The 19,584-nt window shown below is 38.6% G+C and overlaps 2 protein-coding genes across 12 annotated transcripts; both read right to left on the bottom strand.

Moving 5' to 3' along the window:
• Positions 1-1,618: 1,618 nt before the first annotated feature.
• Positions 1,619-15,223, bottom strand: LOC105284544 (troponin T, skeletal muscle). Of its 11 annotated transcripts, none has more exons than XM_020033346.2 (15): positions 14,931-15,223; positions 12,673-12,718; positions 11,269-11,296; positions 10,188-10,208; positions 8,802-8,819; positions 6,329-6,359; positions 6,023-6,127; positions 5,838-5,934; positions 5,720-5,756; positions 4,782-4,893; positions 4,486-4,704; positions 3,830-3,922; positions 3,676-3,756; positions 2,569-2,647; positions 1,619-2,158 (listed from the first exon to the last, which is right to left on the bottom strand). In XM_020033346.2, the coding sequence occupies exons 6-15, from the start codon at positions 6,332-6,334 to the stop codon at positions 1,905-1,907; spliced, it is 1,083 nt and encodes a 360-aa protein (XP_019888905.1). In that variant the 5' UTR covers positions 6,335-6,359; positions 8,802-8,819; positions 10,188-10,208; positions 11,269-11,296; positions 12,673-12,718; positions 14,931-15,223; the 3' UTR covers positions 1,619-1,904. The 11 variants fall into 11 exon arrangements, with proteins under 11 accessions (XP_019888905.1, XP_011346463.1, XP_011346466.1 ...); XM_011348161.2 differs by lacking the exon at positions 14,931-15,223 and adding an exon at positions 13,237-13,255; XM_011348164.3 differs by lacking the exon at positions 8,802-8,819.
• Positions 15,224-17,176: 1,953 nt separating this feature from the next.
• Positions 17,177-18,503, bottom strand: LOC105284546 (U11/U12 small nuclear ribonucleoprotein 35 kDa protein). The gene is made up of 4 exons (XM_011348168.3): positions 18,249-18,503; positions 17,739-17,957; positions 17,371-17,584; positions 17,177-17,301 (listed from the first exon to the last, which is right to left on the bottom strand). Exons 1-4 carry the CDS (start codon positions 18,249-18,251, stop codon positions 17,195-17,197), a joined length of 543 nt encoding a protein of 180 aa, XP_011346470.1. The 5' UTR covers positions 18,252-18,503; the 3' UTR covers positions 17,177-17,194.
• Between the last annotated feature and the right edge of the window lie 1,081 nt (positions 18,504-19,584).

The following is a 19,584-nucleotide window of genomic DNA, read 5'->3' as shown; positions in this document are numbered from 1 at the left end:
TAGTGATGGGCTCGAGCGACTGCTGAGACTTCCGCAAGGCTCTTGCGGATTCACCTGAGCAATCGTGGCAGCGTGCATCGGTGCTCCTCGTGGGCGATGAATCTAAACTGGGATTGAACTTCAGAACGAGTTGTCCGAAGTTGGGCAGCTCGAGGAAAGAAAGAACGCTTTGCGGCATTCGCGAAACGTTCATCGTTGCGAACGTTATCCTTCATTTTGCATTTTATAATCTTCATTCGAGGACCTTCCTGCAATTTCATTCTTTTGAAAATACAAATTGTTACTTTTTGCAGAAAACAGTCTCGCAATCAGAAATACTTGCCGTGTATTTCTTTTTTTTAATTAAACTCAGATGAAACTAATTATTACTGCTGCTCAGCGAGTTAATAATTATCTTAATTGTTGTTTAATTCTGCTACCTAGCTGCTAATAGACTTACTATCGAAGAAATGAGCAATCAGTCGCAATTAACGCGATCGGCGGATCAACTCTGTCGCTAATCACGTCGTTCCGCCTCGTTCCGCTCTCGTGCCTCCGTGCCATTGTTCTCATCTGCGGACCTGCCTGCAATACTAATCGCGTCGGATCGTCTTGCATCCGTTTCTACCGACTCGCAGACACGATCTTGTACTTCGCGCAGCAAGTACTCCGACGAAAATCTATTTCCGGTGCAGTAATTTTTTTCTGGCATCGCACTCTGGCTCCTTTGCCCACCACCGCTATTTCCGAGGTGCCGTTCTCGCATTTATTGCGAGATCTACCCGATCCAACGGTCACTATTCTATATGAGAACCGCTATTTAGCGGATACTGTAAAGCAAACTTTGGAAAAACATTATAATAAAAATAACAAAACTACTAATCTTTGCGTGTTTGCACAACTGTCATTTCCGATATCGATAATCGGGAATTACTCGGCTTATCTAAGCATGGCGAAATGCTAAGAGTAGGCTCGCAATGGGTATTCAATTTACGGAAATGTTTTTTCTTGTTAGATTTGTTCAGCAGGAGTTGATCGACACAACGAAACGCTACATCGTCATCGTACTTATCGTGACGTTTGTGAAAAATTACCATATCTTGTCTTGACGACCAAGCAGCCGCGAACCAACCGGCGTTTCCGTATAGCCAAGGGCAGCACACCAATCTTATGCGATAAGACTATCGGAAAACGTGTATGGCACAATGTACACAGAGGATGTTCTGCTTCAAACTTCGCTTCAAGATCGAATATCCTAAAGCCTGCCTAAGAGGTAGACAAAAATAACGGGAGAAAATGTATGCTGGCTTTTATGCTGAATATTATCACTGTTTCTATCTGAGTAGATACCTTTACTGTGTTACATCCTTTCTTTTTCACAAGATACGCGAACTGCAGACTGTACATACACGTTATGCACGCGCGGGTAAAGCTTCCACATGTGACACGGGTTTTTATATGATAAACCGCTTTATTTTAATAATTTGTGTACCTGCATTTGTACAGTATAATAATAATAGTAATAGTAATAGAAGTAGTAGTAGTAGCAATAGTAACAATTACAATAGGAGTAGCAGTAGTAGATAATAGTAATAGAGTCGTAGTGGTAGAGATGACAATGATGGTAACGGTAGTAGAATGGTCTACTGGGGAAGTGGTATCCGTTGTCCCGCCCGCATCATCCAAACTCCCACGTTCGCATCTCGGCGGAGGGATCTTGATGGTAACGAGGTTTGCTTCCGGTACAATTGAAACTGGACGTGGATGACGTCACGATGTGTAGGCACTTCCACCGTCGCCACCCCGACTACGCTCGACGATTCCGAAAAACGTAAACGAGACTGCGCAATGATTATTTTTTGACAATTTTTTGAAACATGCTTCTTTAATGTTAATCTGTGCGCACGTCAGAGCGACCAGACGCTTTATTCCTCCTCTTCCTCCTCCTCCTCTTCCTCCTCCTCCTCTTCTTCCTCTTCTTCCTCCTCCTCCTCCTCTTCCTCCTCTTCCTCCTCCTCGCCTTCCTCCTTCTCGCCACCTTCTTCCTCCTCTTCCTCGTCGAATTGCGGCTCCTCGAGATCCTCGTCAGCAACGGCCTTCACGTCCTCCTCGCCTTCCGGCGACTCGGGATCACCAGGCTTCTTGCCCGGTCGCTCGCCGAACCACTTAGGTAACTTCGCTGTCATCCACGTGGAAAGAGTGACGGATTAATTTTGCGCAATCAAGAGGGAACGTCAAATTGGCACTAATGCTCTCGACTAGAATCTCACAAAAGTAAATCAGAAGGAAATTGTACGGGTATCTACACATCTACTTAAAACCGTTTTTGAAATGTTTTTGATAAGATAGGAAAAACCATTTTTCCACAATTCGTTAAAATATCAACTATAATAAAAGTTCAACTTGCTGGGAACTTTTTCCGAGTAAGCTTCAAATCGATTTGCAAATAAGTATGATTATTTTTTAATAATTATTAGGTGGACTTCTACATATACATTCGGCGCCTCGAGCAGCAACACCGGAAACTCTTCCAAAGCCGTAATTGATACGGTGCCGGCTCGAAGCCTCGAAACTGACGGGTATACGTACTCTTCTGGCGACCCATGAACTGCTGCTTCTGTTCAGCCCATAGTTTCTCCATGGTCTCCTTCTGCTGATCGGTCAGACCCTGAAACACCAACGGACAGAATGGCATGCTAGGGGTTACTCTCACACATCGAGCACTTTCGCCTGGAAAGCCGTGCTTTCTCCCTGATATTCCTGGATCGTAAAAATCTCTCCATGGCGAAGTTAGAGGGTGGGGGAGGGGGGTACGTCCAAGAGAATTAATGTCACATAAATATTCTCGCTATACTGTCTTTCATTGGGTTACGATCTCCGATTACGCTCGCTTCTGAAGCGAATAAAGTTACGAGGACTTTGCGAAACACCTACCCTTAACTATCAATGGGGGCGTAACATTTTTGGGACAACGTGAAGTGACAAATTTGCAGACGTCGGTAACATTATTGGAGTGAGATTATTTTCTATGGTTGCTGGTCGCATCTCTCCCATGCTGCTGGTACACGTAAAAGAAAAGTCGCTATCGGTGTGAGTACAAATACGATACCACCGTGCCTTTAATTAATGTACGCCATCGAAACAACACGAACACAACAATAACTCGACTGATGGCTACCTCGACCGTTTAGTCAACGAAGAACAAAGAGAGAAATTAGAGAGACACGATCGTCGATGATACTTTGGGGATGCAATCAACAAGGCAAGCAGAGGGAGGGATGGTATATGGTGACAGAGAGATCACGGTTGAACTCACTTTTGGTGCGCTTCATAAACTGTTCTGTTTTCTGTTTCCACGTTTTCTCGCTGATCTCCGCTAAGAGCGTGTCATAGCCCTGTGATTCAATCGACATATGCTGACTGGTCACTAATTTTACAAATGGGTTCATTCCTATCATATTCGCTAGTGTGTATCACGTTTTACCGGTGGGCAAGAATTCGTATTTCTACGTATTTCCGTGCTTGGTGGTGTCGTTTGGTAGTGGTAGTGTTTCGTATATTTCATAGATATATAAAGATCGATTCACGAGTGCGAGTGAAGTCAGAATTGTGAATCCGACATCGTATTCTGAGAATGAAGACCGTCAAAACAAGTCTCGTAAAGTATATTAAAGAGTAATCGAGTTCTATACTTACGCCTTCGAAAAGTTTCTTCTTGTCGTCATAGGACCTGGTATCGACGCGACGCTCGTACTTCGAGGCGACTTGGATTTTCGGCTGTAAAAAGGGAGCCAGATTATTTTTCTCTTATGCTCTTATTTTTTTATGCATAAAAATAAAGCTCACGTACGGGGTATTTGCCAGTTAAAGCCTCAGGATCCAGACCCTTCTTCAAGGCTTTGTGCCTCAGTTGTTGCTTTTGACGTTCCTTCAGCTCTTTAAGCTACGATAAAAAGGTAATATCGATTTATCAATACAGCTAGTAAGTAACGCAGACTATAATTAAACTCTTGTTCGAGCAACCCTATTTCATAAACGTAAACAGACAATGCATTCCTTTTCTTCTTGTTTTTTCATTATATTATATATAAAAATATATAATGATATGCATTCTTGATATATATAATATATTAATTCTTGATAATAAAAAGATAAATATATCTTTATATATTGTATATAATATTATAAACGATATAAATATATAAATGTATATCAATAAATTTCCCAGCAAACACAATGCAAATATTATGCAAGTATTATATTGTCGTAAAAAAGCTGGAATGTAACAGATAATAAAATAAGAATATTACAAGCAATATACACGTTATTTGTTACATCCCACTCATGTAATAGTTATAAAGCATAATATTGTACGTAACAATTATGCTTCATAACAATAAACAACCACAACATAAATAGGGTATATTTTCGCTACATTGCATGCTACTTCCATGTTATAAAACTGCTATAATCTGTGTTTGGTGAAAATTGATTGTAAATGCTCACATCGTAATCCTGACGCTTCTGTCGTTCTTCCAGATCGTATTTCTCGGTTTCCAGTTTAACAATAGCCTCCCACAATTCGGTAGCCTTGGTACGGAGCTTCTCGATAGACAGACCATCGATTTCCAAGGGCTTGATGCGGATGCTGAGGGAGATCTTCTTCTCCTCCTCGAGCTGCTCCTTTGTCTTATTACGCTCGAGTTGCGCCGATGTAAGATTACCCTAAGAAGGGAAGAATTTACATAAAGGGAGTTTGATCATATTACTGCACACGGTAAGAAAATATTCTATCTATCCACCGAAAGAGCATCCTTCTTGGTGATGGTGAAGTTTGGACCCTTGGCGGCTTTGCTTTGGTCTTTCATTGCTTGCATCATAGCCTGTCGCTTCTTTTCTGATTCCTCCAGGCGCCTAAAATGGAATATGAAATATTTTATAATAATTGTGTCAAAATTGTGACAATTTATATGAACATTGATTTTGAATAAAAAATTCTTAAAAACCAATTAATCATGTATATAATTTTTCGTAAATAATAAGAAATTTTACTTGTACCATAATGAAATTGTAAGCTGAATATTAATTCATCGTTGAAAAAATAGCACACAAAATATAATCTGTTATTTGTAATCTTCTTCGCTTTTTTCTTAATGAGTTGTTCAATTTCTTGATAAATAAAAAGAAAGACTGATTTACAGAACGCGATTCTTGGTAATGCGAAATGCGTAAAGATACATTTGTTACAAATGACTGCGCCTGACTAACGATCGCGAGAATACCGAATTATTTATGTCACTGACAATTGCAAAAAATGCCACGTGGCATAAAAAGATAAAGTCACAGCGCCAATAATAACGCAAAAAATGTTATGTGACATTTTGCCATTTTCACATTAACGACATAAATAATCTGGCATTTTTGCGATCGTTTTCTAAGTAATCGTTGATATACATGTAAATATTTATGCCATAAATCGCATTCCAGCTTTAATTGGCCTTTCTTCTATCGAGGTTTTACATTGAGGTTCGTTTTACTTTTTATCCGGTTTAGTTTTTCCTTTAATATAGGCTAAAAAATTCAGCTATTTTAAATAAAAAATTTAAATTGAAATAAGTGAAATAAAAACAACATTTTGGACAAAATGATTTTTCTAAACTGCCAAAATTTCCATACTTATTATGAGACACTTTGTATAATGAAGTCAATAATATTTGACAATAGAGCAATAGATACCTACCTTCTCTTTTCTTCGATGTCACGTTGTTTCTTCTCCTCTGAAAATATTCAAGATTGTGTAAGTTCCTGTTGATTCGTTGAGAAAATCGAAAAAATAGGGAAACGCGGATAAAACGTACCGATTTCACGTTGGCGACGTTCCTCTTCTTCCTTCTTCTTCTGAGCCAATCTCTTCTCCTCGTCCGCGCGAGTGACTTTGCGCTTGGCTTGTTTCTCCTATAAAACGTACATTTTTCAGATAAAGCACTGAATGAAAAGGAAAACGAAATAGAGTATAGAAAACACAAGTAAGAGAAGATCATACCTTTAATCTCTTCAACTCCTCTTCCTCCTTGACTCTTTGCTTTCGCCATTCCGCTATATATTCTTTGAGCTGCTCGTCGAGGTCACTTCTTTTCTGTTCTTGCCTCTGAGGTTTCAACAACGCATTAGTTACGTGCACACACGTACAACTATATTTTTTTTTAATTAATCATGCCAGAGCCCAATGTATCCCAGTGCAAACGATAAAAGACTTGGTACTTTTACGCAAAAAACGACCATGAATATATCATAGTTGCACAAGGAGTTGGGCACTGCTCAATATATAATTCAAAGTATCGCTACTCACCTTCATAAACTCGGGATTCTCGCCAGATTCCCTGAAGAAAGCCGGAGCGAAAACAAAAGTAACTCTCTTTAAATCAGGGCGGTTGAGCTCGCTCTCTGGAAGATCTCGCGAGATCCCCCAGAACTCCATACGCGATTCTCACGTCCATCTTCACTACTTTATTACAACTCCATCCATTCTCTCCCGTAATGCAAATTATTCAATGCCGCTCGTCGCACGTATACACACACAGACAACACATGGGCGGAACAGTCAGACAGATACATGGACGAATAAACAGAAAATCAGAGAGAAATATAGTGGGACAAAGAGAGGAGGAGCTAGAGGTAACGTGAGAGAGAAAGAGAGAGAGAGAGAGAGAGAGAAATAAAGAAAGAAAGAGGCAGACAGTAAGGCAAAGAATGTGCAAGCGTGTAGAAAGAAGAAATCAAAGTGCGCACCGCAATGAATCAAAGGAGAAGGCATTAATGAGAGCAGCGTGGAATCCCATAACTGTCTTAGATGAGTTACTCAATCATGAGGACCAATTGTGGATTTAAGTAGTCAGAAGAGGTAGATTTAAAGAGACGGAGCTCAAGATTGTTTTTTTTCGAAAACTCTCACTAAATTTCTATTAAATCGAGTCGGAGGTGCGAACTCATCAGAATTCGGACGTAATTCTTTTCTGGAACGAACAAATTGAACGCTCGATCGTTATTGAATATTCAGGCTGATTCTCCTTTCGTTTCGTCGAGCATTTTAAGCAATTTACTTCGCATTTACAAAGAGATCATCGAATAAGAGATAAGAAACGCTCACTCAATGGGATCTGCATGGGCATGGGTGGTATTACAATTATTGCTTGCGAGTCGATCAATTATGGCGCAAAATCAACATAATTAATATGGGGTGTCGGACAATAACGAGTTCTGAGATATGAGGACGTGACACCAGTTCGGCGTAACTCGTAACAAGACGTGATTATGTACAACTCGTTAATTCGTTATTAATCAGAGACAAGAAAAACGTAAAACACGCGAAAGAGATGTAGAGTAACACGGGGGAGAACAAGGGGCGGGGAGATTTCGAACACTGACAACGAATGATTGGACGTCACGGGCAGGATTGAGATCTAGAGAAACCGTGAACTGCAGCGTGACGCGAAAGTACAGGTAACGCGATCGCGACCTTTTCGGTAGAACATTTCTAGATTTATTTAGATTTAGATCTTTATTTAGATGTCCGTGAAGCGAACGATAATTCGAGGGTACTGCGATCACGCGTAATTAACTCCATTCCAACAGATTGCAAATAAACATCGGAAGATATAAATGTTAAAATTTCTTTCTTACGTTACAATACGTAACTTTGCATAATATCACATAATTTTACATATTGACGGCGGAAACTGCGCGCCCGCTAAAAGCTTAAACGCAATAAATGCGTCGCAGTGTCACAGATATTACATTGTCAGACAGCCAGTCATCAATAAGATCACCCTGGTGTCAGGGTGTGGTACATTTTAAGCCGACATCGGTCTCGGAATAAACTGTCTGTTACGTTATTGTGCATATATATATATTTATAAAACGCCTGGCAGGCTCCCAAACGGCTCAAATATCGTTGCGCATTAGCGTTATGCAACCACCGTAGAATACGAATGCCCGCGATGTACCGCTGACATATTGTTTTCAGGAAACGCGCTATTATTCCTCGTCAGTACAGGCCAATGATCGCGCTATCTGTTTCGCGAATCCCTAAACAGAATTCTCCACGTGATATAGATAGAAATTGGCAGATTCGCAGAATCCAAGCGTTTTCCATGATCTCATTCCTGCCGTAATGCAAATTTCAGGGTCTGGCGGCCTGTTTCACCGACGTCGATTAAATTCAGTTTGAATTTAACTCGGCCTCTGATTAACTTATTCTGAGAATTACGCTAACATCCATGCTACTGTCGATTAAAGATTCAACACACGTGTACAGCTAGTTTAAAACAATTTTTTATTTTTCTCTCTGCTGTTCGTTCCTCCGCAGTCTGTGGCAGAATTTTACCTTTGAATAAAATAGATGATACGCAACACATTAAAGAGATATAGTATTAAATGTACAATGAAAATACAAATCGAACAACTAAATCAAGTTTCCGCAAAATTTATAATCGGAGACCGATATATAAAAAAATACATGTATCTTCCACGTTTCTCGTTACTCTTTGAAAGAAGATATATTTGGGCAATCATAAAATCGAGCAAAACTGAATTCCTCTTTTTTTATGTATCGTTGTCTGATTTATGATGTCTCATGGGCACACAACAACTCTCCAACCGTCCTTCCATAATTTAAGAAAACCTGTTCGTGAAAAATTCAAGGAGGATTAAATTTAATCGACACCGGGAAAATAAACCAGCCACCCGTGGGGGTGTGAGAGAGCGGCCGAAGAACAGGGAATGCGTATTATTGACGTGTAAACACCTCGATATATTCAACTTACTTTTGGGACGCCCTACCCCTATAAAAAAAAGAAAGCACAAATTCATTAATAAGGTCCTGTGGTTGTTCGTCGCTTACGTAGGACTGCACAAAGCTGCGCGCAAACTATAATCGGTATCGCTCGTCTCCAATTTGCACCTTCCTTTTTTTCTATGTAAATCTAAAACTTCACATCGAATGCGCGAATGACGATTGATTGATCGATTGAATGATACACGCGCGAAGTTTTTCGGTTTTAGCACTTGCTGCGAGCGCGATCGATACGTATTGCTGAAAATTTCACAATTCAAGCGGCTCATCACGTTACTCTTCTTTTACGGGGGATCCCGCATGTAGCGTTTTGCCAAACGTTTCGTTGCCCAGTTGCCATAATGCGAACAGAGGCTGATTAGGCGACAGATATAGTGACAGGACAAAGATAAACATGAAGAGACAAAGTGCGGGACAGATAAGAGATGCGTACACTTGTGACTGGTAATCGATGGTTCGGTGTTTTGTAAAAATGTGTCTGTGTTTCGCAGGTCTCAGAGCGTGTGTCATGTGTCATGTGCCACACGCGAAGATAGGAGTATGCGTGTGTGTGTATCGTTTTGTACACAGAAAAGCGCGATAGCGTTGTATGTAGTTTTCGTTGAACCATCGACGCAAAACAGCGATACAATACAGACGTTGAGTAGACAGCAAATATATATATATAATATATACACCAGTGGCGAAATACACCTCCCCTAAAGTCGAAGGGTGAGAACTGTCATACAGCAACATTGATTCATTTTTTATGCAGTCTTGTATAACACAAAAGACAGTTGCTGCTAAAAAAAAAACGCTTTGATACAAATACTTGGACTCATAATATCAATGTATTAAAAAAGAAAAATTTGAACGAAAAATGTTTCCATAAGCATTCAGACACAGCATCGCTTCAACCCCCATGAATGAAATGAAATAAAACATATAGAACAAAAATAAGTAGCTTTACAGAATCTGCGGGAAAGTGGATACTACAGCGTTTTGTCCGTTTGCGAGAAAAGGCGGAAGAAAAAAAGAATAGAAAGAAAAATGTGGAAAACGGGGGAGAAAAAGGAGCGAGAGAGAGAGAGAGAAGAAAAAAGAGCCAGCGAGTGTAACGACTACAAAAGAATCTAAATGCAGAAATGAATACGACTGCGGCGGCACAACGCGCGTGTGAGATGAAGAAAACAAAGTAAAGAGAATGTACAACAGAGAACGGACGAACAATTAAAGACTACATCGACAACCAAGACAAAACAACAATTAATTAGACAATAGAAAGGAAAACTAATAAACGACACTTTTAGGCGACAGTACGTGAACGTACACCATTATTGGCCGAAAAAAAGGAGACACGTTTATGTGCAAAACTTACTCGGTCTTCTTCTCCGGCTGCCTTTGATTTCGAGATTTTTTGTACCGTACCGCACGGGTCGATTAGCCGATCGATGACGAGTGATGATTGGTTGATTGGTTGGTTGGTTGGTTGGTTGGTTGGTTTGATTGATTGATTGATTAATTGATTGGTTGATTGGTTGGTTCATTGGTTTGTGTGTTGTATGTGGAGATACACACAGACAGAGAGACAGGGAGTGAATAAACAAAAGAAGAAAACGGATTCATAAATCACAGTCAGAAAGATGTCTGGCGCGCAAATGGGACCTCGGAAAGCGACTATTCTTGACTATTTGTGCTCTTCTCGCTATTAATTTCACTTATGCTCATCACAAACGCTGCAGCTGATTCTTTCACAAGAAATCGGAATTCAAAATATTATTTTGAATTGAATGTTGCTTTTTTCCGAGCGTAACAAATAAATCTGATGTTAATTACGATTCAGCGCAGCAGTAATTTGATTAAATTAGATTTAATTAATTTCTCCTGAATTCAAGGATATCAAATTTTCAATAGAAACATTTATTATTGTATACGTCTGCTAAATTTAAATTGCCGAGCTAAAGCTCGATTTATTTCGGTATTCCAGCTAATTATGTTCCTCTTTTATGAGATAATAATAAAATGATTAAATCATCATTAACGTGATTCCAGTTCTGCGAGAAAAGCGCTGCCTGCGTACAACGATATTTTAAGAAAGAAAAGTAAAAGGAATAGCTCTGATCTGCATCACGTAATTTCTCAAAAATTTCTATAAATCGTTCTCAATGAATCCGAATCGAAACATCACGTGTGTATGTTTCAAAACTTCCTATTCAGCAAAAAAAGAAAAATCAAATCTGTCCGCACTAAATCTGATCCTCTCGCAAGAGATATTTATGAAAATATGTTAGACTTTAATCGAGATTGAAACGAAATCCTAATATCGCATCTTCGCAGTAGCAATAGTGCACGTTACAAGCCGCTGAAACTTACTTCCTGAAATAGAAAGACGCAACAAGTCAAACGTTAGAATGATAGTAGGAATAACATTAGGAAATTTAATGTGATCAAAGGAACACTTACACTTCTTCGACTTCCTCCTCGCTGCTGCAAAAGAGAAAACGGAAAAAAGTCTAGTTAGTTGGAATAAAAACAGTGTGGGCAATCGTGTAACAAACAGTGGTTTTCAAGGGGGGTGTGGGGGAGTGTGCTTCTAAAAGTTAGGGGGGCTCATGTTTTCAAAATTGCTCAAATCTCTCGTTTCTCTTTCACATTAATTAATTGTCATATATATTATTATGCGAATTGTGCTTTGTAATATAGAAAATTACAAATTTGCAATTCGAACGTGCTGTCATTGTAACTAATGTAAATTATTGTAATAAACATGAATAATTGGAATATTAATTCTCTGTCATTGTGTCCGTAGTTAATTCGTGTTTACTATTCGTGGATTTCAATCTTGTACTATTTGGCACTGTATTTGATTCCAAAATTTTAAAGGACAACAATATACAAAAACTAAATAAAAGAAAGAAAAAGTAAAAACTTATAAACACGTAAGAATTATTAAATAATAATTGAAAGAGAAAAAGAGAGAAAGAGAAATAAAATATTTTTAATTCCTTTTAAATACTTATTATGAGATTCGAACATAAATGTGCAATTGGGACATAATACACAAAGGGGGGGGGGGCAACATCAAGACATCACAGTTAAATAAAAATGAAGAACGGCACATTGGGTCACGACGAAATCACAAATCATGGGCACTGTTCAATCTTACGTGAAGCAATGTTCTTTGCTTGGAATTCACGATTTATATAACGATCAACGAATGTGCCACGCGTCTCGCCTTTATCGTTGGCTTTGGCAAAAATCTGTTTCTTGATTCTGAAAATCATCACTGACGCACCTTGATCCTTTTCTCGCATTTTATATTATCATATGGTATACATAGGTATCATGTATTTATTATGGAGAGCAGCGATATCATACTAAATATTACATTATTCTATAAATTGTTTATTCTGAAAATTATGCGAGTCTATCCTCAAAAATTTTAAGACATTTTAACATATTTAACAAGTGAGATTCATAGCACTCTTAAACTGGACTTGCATCAATTTGCAGAATAAGCGATTAATTAATCGCATAAATCGATTCGGTAAATCTCTTGTTTGCCAACATAATTATTATACGTAGATATTTTTAATCGTGCATGTATTTTTTAATATGTATTAATATACCATGGAGTTTTGAACCAATATAACTTTATTGAATTTATTTAGCTCTCCATGCTATAAATACAAACAAATTTTTTACATCAGCTTTCTACATGAATTATTGTAAATTTATGTGATCAAAACTGAACAAATAGAAATTATTCCGCTTGTCTGCAACAAGCCCTGATATTAATTTACGCGATTAATTGGCTCGCGAATAACAATTAAAAGTTATCGTTTAATTATTTATTTACTTACGAGTATTGTTCCTCGTCGTCAGACATGTTGGCGGTTATTTAAAGTGCTGCAACACAAAAACGAAATTTTTATTAGCAACTCTGTAAAGTCGATGAGCAAGAGATTTTCATGATGAAGCAATATTATGCATTCCTTTATGACAAATGTTAACAAGATTGCACTTTGCAGTAAAAGTCGCAGCGCGCTACACGATCCTTGCAGGAAATAAAAATAATTGTTACGTGTCGTTTTATTTTAATACTCAAGTAATATTCGATTAATGCTCGTATTCCGTTTTTCCATAAAATCTATTAACGACGAAGTGCGCAGAGCAAAGTTTGTACAACGTCGGTCGCATTCCCTGACACACTTAAAAATTACGAAATAACTTTTACAATTGAACCATCAGCTCGCAGACGTAATTGCACACATCTCACAATCGATTTTTCATTCACGTCATTCACTTACGTCACTTGCCCCCCCGCGTTACAACAATACGATAGTTAACAGAGAAACGGACGCGGAAACGGCGGAAAGAGGCGGAAAAGACAGACGGAAAATCGAAAGTCTCACCAACCAACTCACCAACTCACGTAATGAAAAAGAAGTTGGAAAAAAGAGAGAAAAACGGCGAGGGGAGGAGCGGGGCGGGCACGAGGAGGGTCCGCGGAGCAAACACGTTCGAATGTTCACAAAAATGCTGAGCGCGGGCAAACCTTGCGTGGAAAGGGAAACAAGAAGAAAGCCGAAGCTGAATGGGCCGGTTGGCGCGCACCGACGATCCCGAAGTAATCCGATACTTCGAGGGGAGAAAGAGAAAATGCCAGTTTGCTAACCCTGGCCGCAAGCTCAGCGTCGCAAGCTCTATAAGGAGCCCGTCCCCTTCTCTTCTTCGTCGCTCTAATTTTAGAGGTACACGCTCGCCTCGTTTTCACTCGTTTCGTCTCCTTCTTTCCGTTTCGCTCTTTTTCTGCGGCAGTTTCTTGTGAGCTTTACGGAAAATCCGCGAAAGCCAGAATACCGCCTCGAGTCGAAAACTGCGTTTGTATAATATTACACGATCGTTGGGCGACACTTGAGACGTCTGAAAGACGGAAGGGATGTCTAAAAAGCGAAAGTGAGAGACGGATGTAGAATTTATAAGTTAACACTTCCGTTGTTAATACTTTTACAATTATAATTTACGTATAATTTGCTATTGTTGATTTATTCAACACAGTTACGAGAATAAAAATCATATGGTATTGTTTGAATGAGAGTAATTAACAATTTTCCTTTTTCCTTAAATTATATTGTCTAATATTACAAATTTTATAATTTTGTAAAATAAAACTTCCGAAACTTTCTTAGAAATTAAAAGATACAGAAAAAAACACAATCAAATTTTCAAAACAAGGTCTTAAAAACACAAGCTTGTGTTTATATATATATATATATATATATATATATATATATATATATATACCATAAATGCACTAACTATACACTGAATTTGGATCAATAAACTTTTTATACGTGGATTCACTTGCACGTTCGTTGCAACGTCCGATTTACACCGAGGATCAAAAATGATCTACTAGTGATGTCGACTCTCTCCACTGACGAGTAGATGAAACCGGCGATGAGTAGACACGACTAGCACGTAGCTTTCACTCATTAAAGTCCTCGCGACCGATGGGAAAGTAACGCTCACTCTTTATTCTCGGAGGAGAACGCGAAGAATAATATTCTGGCAAAAATCAGATTTTACGCAATCTCTGCTAATTGTAAGAGTACTCTCTTCCACAGGTACCGGCTTAAATCGAATATTAATAAAGCGCGAGGAAATCTTTCTTCATTTTTCACACTATCGTTCTTGTCGCACAGATTTTATCGAAATTTCACGATTCCACTCCAACGTACCGCGCGATTTTGAAAAAAAGCGTCTAAGCTCTTTCCACCTTTTCACTCCCAGAATATATTACATAATTGGAGCGCCTATGCAGCAGTCTACTCGCATTCGCAGCCACCGATTCTCGTCAGTATCGAGGACGACGAGGATTACTGGAGATTACGCCGAGATTTCTCGAGTTAACTATCGTACTTGGTCACGATTTCACGTTCACAGCAGTCACATCGCGGGCAGCACAATTCACGAGGCACAATTGCACCGCGAGCGAACCGGAAGTAACAAGAAGAAGAAGAAGAATCCTCCGCGGGCGCCTCCGAGGGCGCGCAAGAGAGGAAGAAACCTCGCGAGATTAATAACACAATGAGCAAGAAATTTCAATTGAACTTACACTCGGGTGGTGTCAACGTGCGGTTGGGTGTGTGAGTGCGTGCGTGAGCGCGCGCGCGCGGGGGTGTAAACGTGCGTGTGTTTCCGGCTGATCTGTGTGTGCGTGGGGTGTTAGGTGGCCACGCGGTGCAGACGGGGGTGGCCAGCCCAGCCGTGAGAGAGAAAGGGAGAGAGAAAGAGAGTGAGAGAACGGTAGCCGAGGGGTCACTTCGCAGAGAGACGCGCACAGGAGGAGCTTGTCCCGGTGGAATGTGGTGTCCGCGACAGCCTGAGCCGCTCTGAGGTCCGCGATGCCGCGGCTGGACATCAGCAAACCTCCGGGCAGCCGCTGCCTGATGCTCCGGTTAGCCGCTCTCATCCGTTCTCTCTATTAATAGCGCAGAGATCCGCGTCCGTGGGCCACGAGAGCGATACGATCCTGGCTGTGATACTATTTTCGTGTATTTCACCGGCGGTCACGCCGCCGTAAATACCCGCCTTCTTCTACGGCGACTTCGTGGGCTGTTCCGCCGACAACGACGGCGGTTGCTCCAAAAGTAGGCCTGTTACGATGTTACGCCCCCACCCTCGGGGGCTATTGACAATGAGCAATCAGCGGCTGCCGGTGCTCGTGATGCCGGTGAAGCGGATTGTTGCAAGTCGATTCGCCAGAAATGTGATTTTCCTGTTCTTCGGTTCTTCAGCGTGCCACGTTAACTTTCTGCTGTTCTTTGCTGATACATGTTCTGTTCCCAATGCTGCTCCTCGAGTTGGGAGTTTTGTCGAGCAAAACTGTTGTCCGCATTTTGCATTTATATATATATGTGTGTGTGTGTGTGTGTTTTAATTCTGACGTAAACAGATTCAGTTGTTTTTTTATTTAATATATGAAGATTTCTGCATTTTATATATGATCTAGATTGGAGTCGTTTTAAATGCGAACACTTTGCTCGCTTTTTACCTCTCTTCCTTTACGATTTCTTAAGAGATAAACAATATTATTTTGGAACGGTACAAGCCTGTACTCTCTTCGTTATTGTTAGTGTTATAAGAAATTCTTGAAATCTGCGTTTCTGCGTTTTATATATAACGTATATATATATAACGTATTTAAGAATACAGTGACGCACATTCCCAACTGCAAAAGAAAGAATCCAATTTGGTTTATCATGATACGCATTTACCAATAATGAATTGAAATTCTGAGACATCAGTTTAGTAGCATTTCAAGAAAGCTAAAACTGCTCAACGATGGTCTCCGAACTGTTGAAATTTCGATTCACACTGTTTATTTAGATAACTATTGCGGGAATAATCTTGAGAAAACGAGAACACGGACTCTTGCTTCGAGCAACGAAATAGGAGTCACGATGAGCAAACTGTAAGCTGATTATCTTCGAAATCTTGAAGAAGAGTATCGAAATCGTTTGCAGAAGATACCAGGTTGCCTTATGAATATTCTTTTAAGCTGAAAATATAAGTTTAAATTGAGCGGATATTGAATCGCGAGGTGCCTCCTTATATGGAGAGCAACGTACGTTGGAGAGACGATGAGGCCGCTACGATGCGGTATAAAGTTCCTCGAACGCGAACACGATCTTGCAGCGTGTCACTTTGACACCACCTCGTAAACGTAACGTGAAATTATTCGAGTAATTTACGGTGAAAAGTAGATGCGCTTTCTTGCTTCCTTAAAATTCCTACGTAAAATACTTCAAATACTTCACAGAATCTGTAGTCTTTCATTCATGTTTGTAGTGCTGCACTTATAATAAAACAATAATGCAGCATAAGTATCAAAGTGGGCGAAAATTATAATATATTGAATTACGTTGACCTTATTACTGGCCATTAATATTACCAATATTTGGACAATGAAAAGAGCTCGTAAAATAGAAGAGGCTGCAGGAAAGGTCGCACGAAAGCTTTCTTGTGCTTGACGCACGAGTAAAATGTGAGTCAAACAAATTATCTACAAATTTTAAAGGCAAAGTACTCGAGATCAATAAAGCCAATTTTATTTCCAAAGCAATTCGTTCGATAATTCTTTTTAGGTAAGGGAATCCTTATTATATCAAGCCTGAAATGAAATTTATAAAGATGTAATTATATCAATATCAAAGATTAATTGAATATTTAATACGATTTGTTTCTGATGTCATTAATATCATATGCATTTAATTAATAAATAAAAAATTTAAATGAATTTAATTAAATTAATTAATGAATTTAAATAATTAATAAAAAATGAAAAGGATAGTACAGGAATGTCGAGGCAGATATCATTTATTTCATTGGCCTTAATATAGTAGGTACAATCGGTCGTTTAAATGGTCTATCTTTCCCTCCAAACCTCAATTGTCCAGACTCCTTTCTACCACCAAAGCCACCCCCTAGAAAAATTACATAATTAGAAATTGCGATGTTTTTACTGTAATTGATACTGATAATTTATTGCATACCAAGACGTCTTGGCTTCCATCCCTTCATGGCTCGACCGCACTCGCGATCAACAAATATCTTATATCCTTTCAACGTTGCATCGGTAGCTTGTCTTAATACTCTTCTAACATCATCTGTGCTGCCCATTTCTACAAAACCATATCCTTGAGAAGATCCAGTGACCACGTCTATTATGACTTTTGCCGAAATAACATCTCCATATTTGCTAAAAAACTAAAATTGTAAAGTATCAAATGTCGGAGAATGAATTAACAATCATAATGCATTAGTATTAATAATTGTATAATAATACATAATTTTACGTATAGTACAGTACAATTTGGTAATGAAATTATAAAATATATCATTTTTTAATACATGACATTACTTCTTTCAGATCATATTTGGTGATTTTCGAACCAAGTCTAGCTACGAACAGAGTTCTTTCTGGTTTAGATTCCAAATTATGTGGTGGCTCGTAATGCTTCAGCATCGCTCTGCTAATAGCCCTGTCGTGCGGTTCTGTATCCGTGCCATCAATACTACCCGCTTTTAAAGGATCATAATCCTTGGCATAAGGTTTCCAGTTTTGCAACACTTCTTCACTCTGCAACATAAAAGCAATCATACAAAATAAATAAATCCATTTCAAGATAAATTGGATTCACGTGATTTATATTATGAAATAAATTCGCATAATTTCTTTTTTTTTATTATTTAACATTAATCACTCTTTGTATAAAGCACAGATTATTATTATACAGTGGATGTTTAGAAGTATGGGTATATAACCTAACCTGTAAGATAAATACAAATATCGTTCATGTAGTTTGATATTTTTGTTGCAGTAGTGATTAATTTCTTTATCAATTTTCAATTAATAATAAAGCACACTTACCATTTCTAATATATTTATAATACGTTATACATCACAATCCGTGTAACATTTTTCAATGGAGAAAACGATGAAAGTATACACAATTATCTCCAAATTTCAAATAAAATGAATTATTTTATTGAATATTAGGTAATTTCTAGATTTTTGTAACAAAAGAAAAGACTTAAAATTTTATATTATATAAATTTGCATCACATGAGAATAAAGTCACGCTTGATCTCACAGTGAGTTGTACTACTATTTCAAACGACGAAAGTGGAGACGCCTAGCGGACTTTTCTAGAATTAATAAATGCGCGCACGCTGATATCAGCTGATATCGTAAAAATACAGAGCGCCCGTACTATCGCAATACAGGTGAGTACAAAATAGCAACATATCATTCAGATAATTATCTGTGGGATGACAATCTGTCATTTAACATTTGACTTGAAACCGTTAGTTGCCATTTCGCATCCGATATAACTCTCCCCATTATACATATTTACATACACATTTATTATTGCTTCTCTGTTGCTACACACATAAACGTGTTCTATTCATTTCCTCCTCTTCGCTTCGCTCGTTACATCTTACATATCTTACAGCTTACATCTAATTATGCAAGATTATACGTATTATAAATACTGCATGGACATTACGGTTTTTCGATATCTTGACAATATGGATAATATGGATAATATGGACATTAGTTCAATCAAGTTCGATCAAGTCTAAATCTAGACGCGCACCCATCCGTTTCAGTGCCAGAATAGTGTTAACGGCTTTGACCCAGCGTTTCTTAATGACGTAGCGTTTCAGCCGGTGCTTCTGAATTGGATGTTCCAGAGCGGCTTCCAACCAACGATGTTCTATAAGTTTTCCCGCAGATGGTCTTTTCCTACAGCAAAAAGACTAATCAATTCGCGCGTTTGAGCTATTTGCAATTTCTATGTCGTCTTCTGACGTCACTTGAAATATTGTAGATTTGGAGCAGATATTTTATAAACGCATGCATATTAAACTACTTTCATTAGCCAAATGCATTGTTCTATTACTTTTTTATTAAAAGCATAGAATATTAGTTTGTAAGAAATTAGATCCAATAATTCTCTGAGCAGTTTGATGAAAATTAGAATCATGACGCAAAAACTGATCCAAAAATAAATTCGCGATAGCCGTTTTGATGGAAATACAAGCATAGTTTATTTTCTATTTTATTTTCGTGGCAAACATATTTATAAGAGCTTATAACTAGTTCGTCTAGACTGAAAATTATTCGATATATCAAGTTTTATTTTTATATCCATTCGAGGGTGTGCTAATGATGCACGGTAAAAAGTTCATTTTATTTAGAG

This window comes from Ooceraea biroi, chromosome 6 (assembly GCF_003672135.1).
Source record: "Ooceraea biroi isolate clonal line C1 chromosome 6, Obir_v5.4, whole genome shotgun sequence".
Lineage (NCBI taxonomy): Eukaryota > Metazoa > Arthropoda > Insecta > Hymenoptera > Formicidae > Ooceraea > Ooceraea biroi.
Note: the sequence above shows the minus strand (reverse complement) of the source record. Positions and strands in the feature narration are given on the sequence as shown.

Bases quoted from the DNA above. Each gene is read 5' to 3' on its own strand.
- LOC105284546 (XM_011348168.3), bottom strand. The intron at 17,585-17,738 runs GTAATGTCATGT...TTACAATTTTAG, and splicing joins CCAAATATGATCTGAAAGAA to TTTTTTAGCAAATATGGAGA. The intron at 17,302-17,370 runs GTATGCAATAAA...TAATTTTTCTAG, and splicing joins ATGGAAGCCAAGACGTCTTG to GGGGTGGCTTTGGTGGTAGA.
- LOC105284544 (XM_026970512.1), bottom strand. From the start codon at position 6,457: ATGGAGTTCTGGGGGATCTCGCGAGATCTTCCAGAGAGCGAGCTCAAC. The intron at 5,757-5,837 runs GTACGTTTTATC...GAATATTTTCAG, and splicing joins ACGTCGCCAACGTGAAATCG to AGGAGAAGAAACAACGTGAC. The intron at 3,757-3,829 runs GTACGTGAGCTT...CCCTTTTTACAG, and splicing joins CTTTAACTGGCAAATACCCC to CCGAAAATCCAAGTCGCCTC.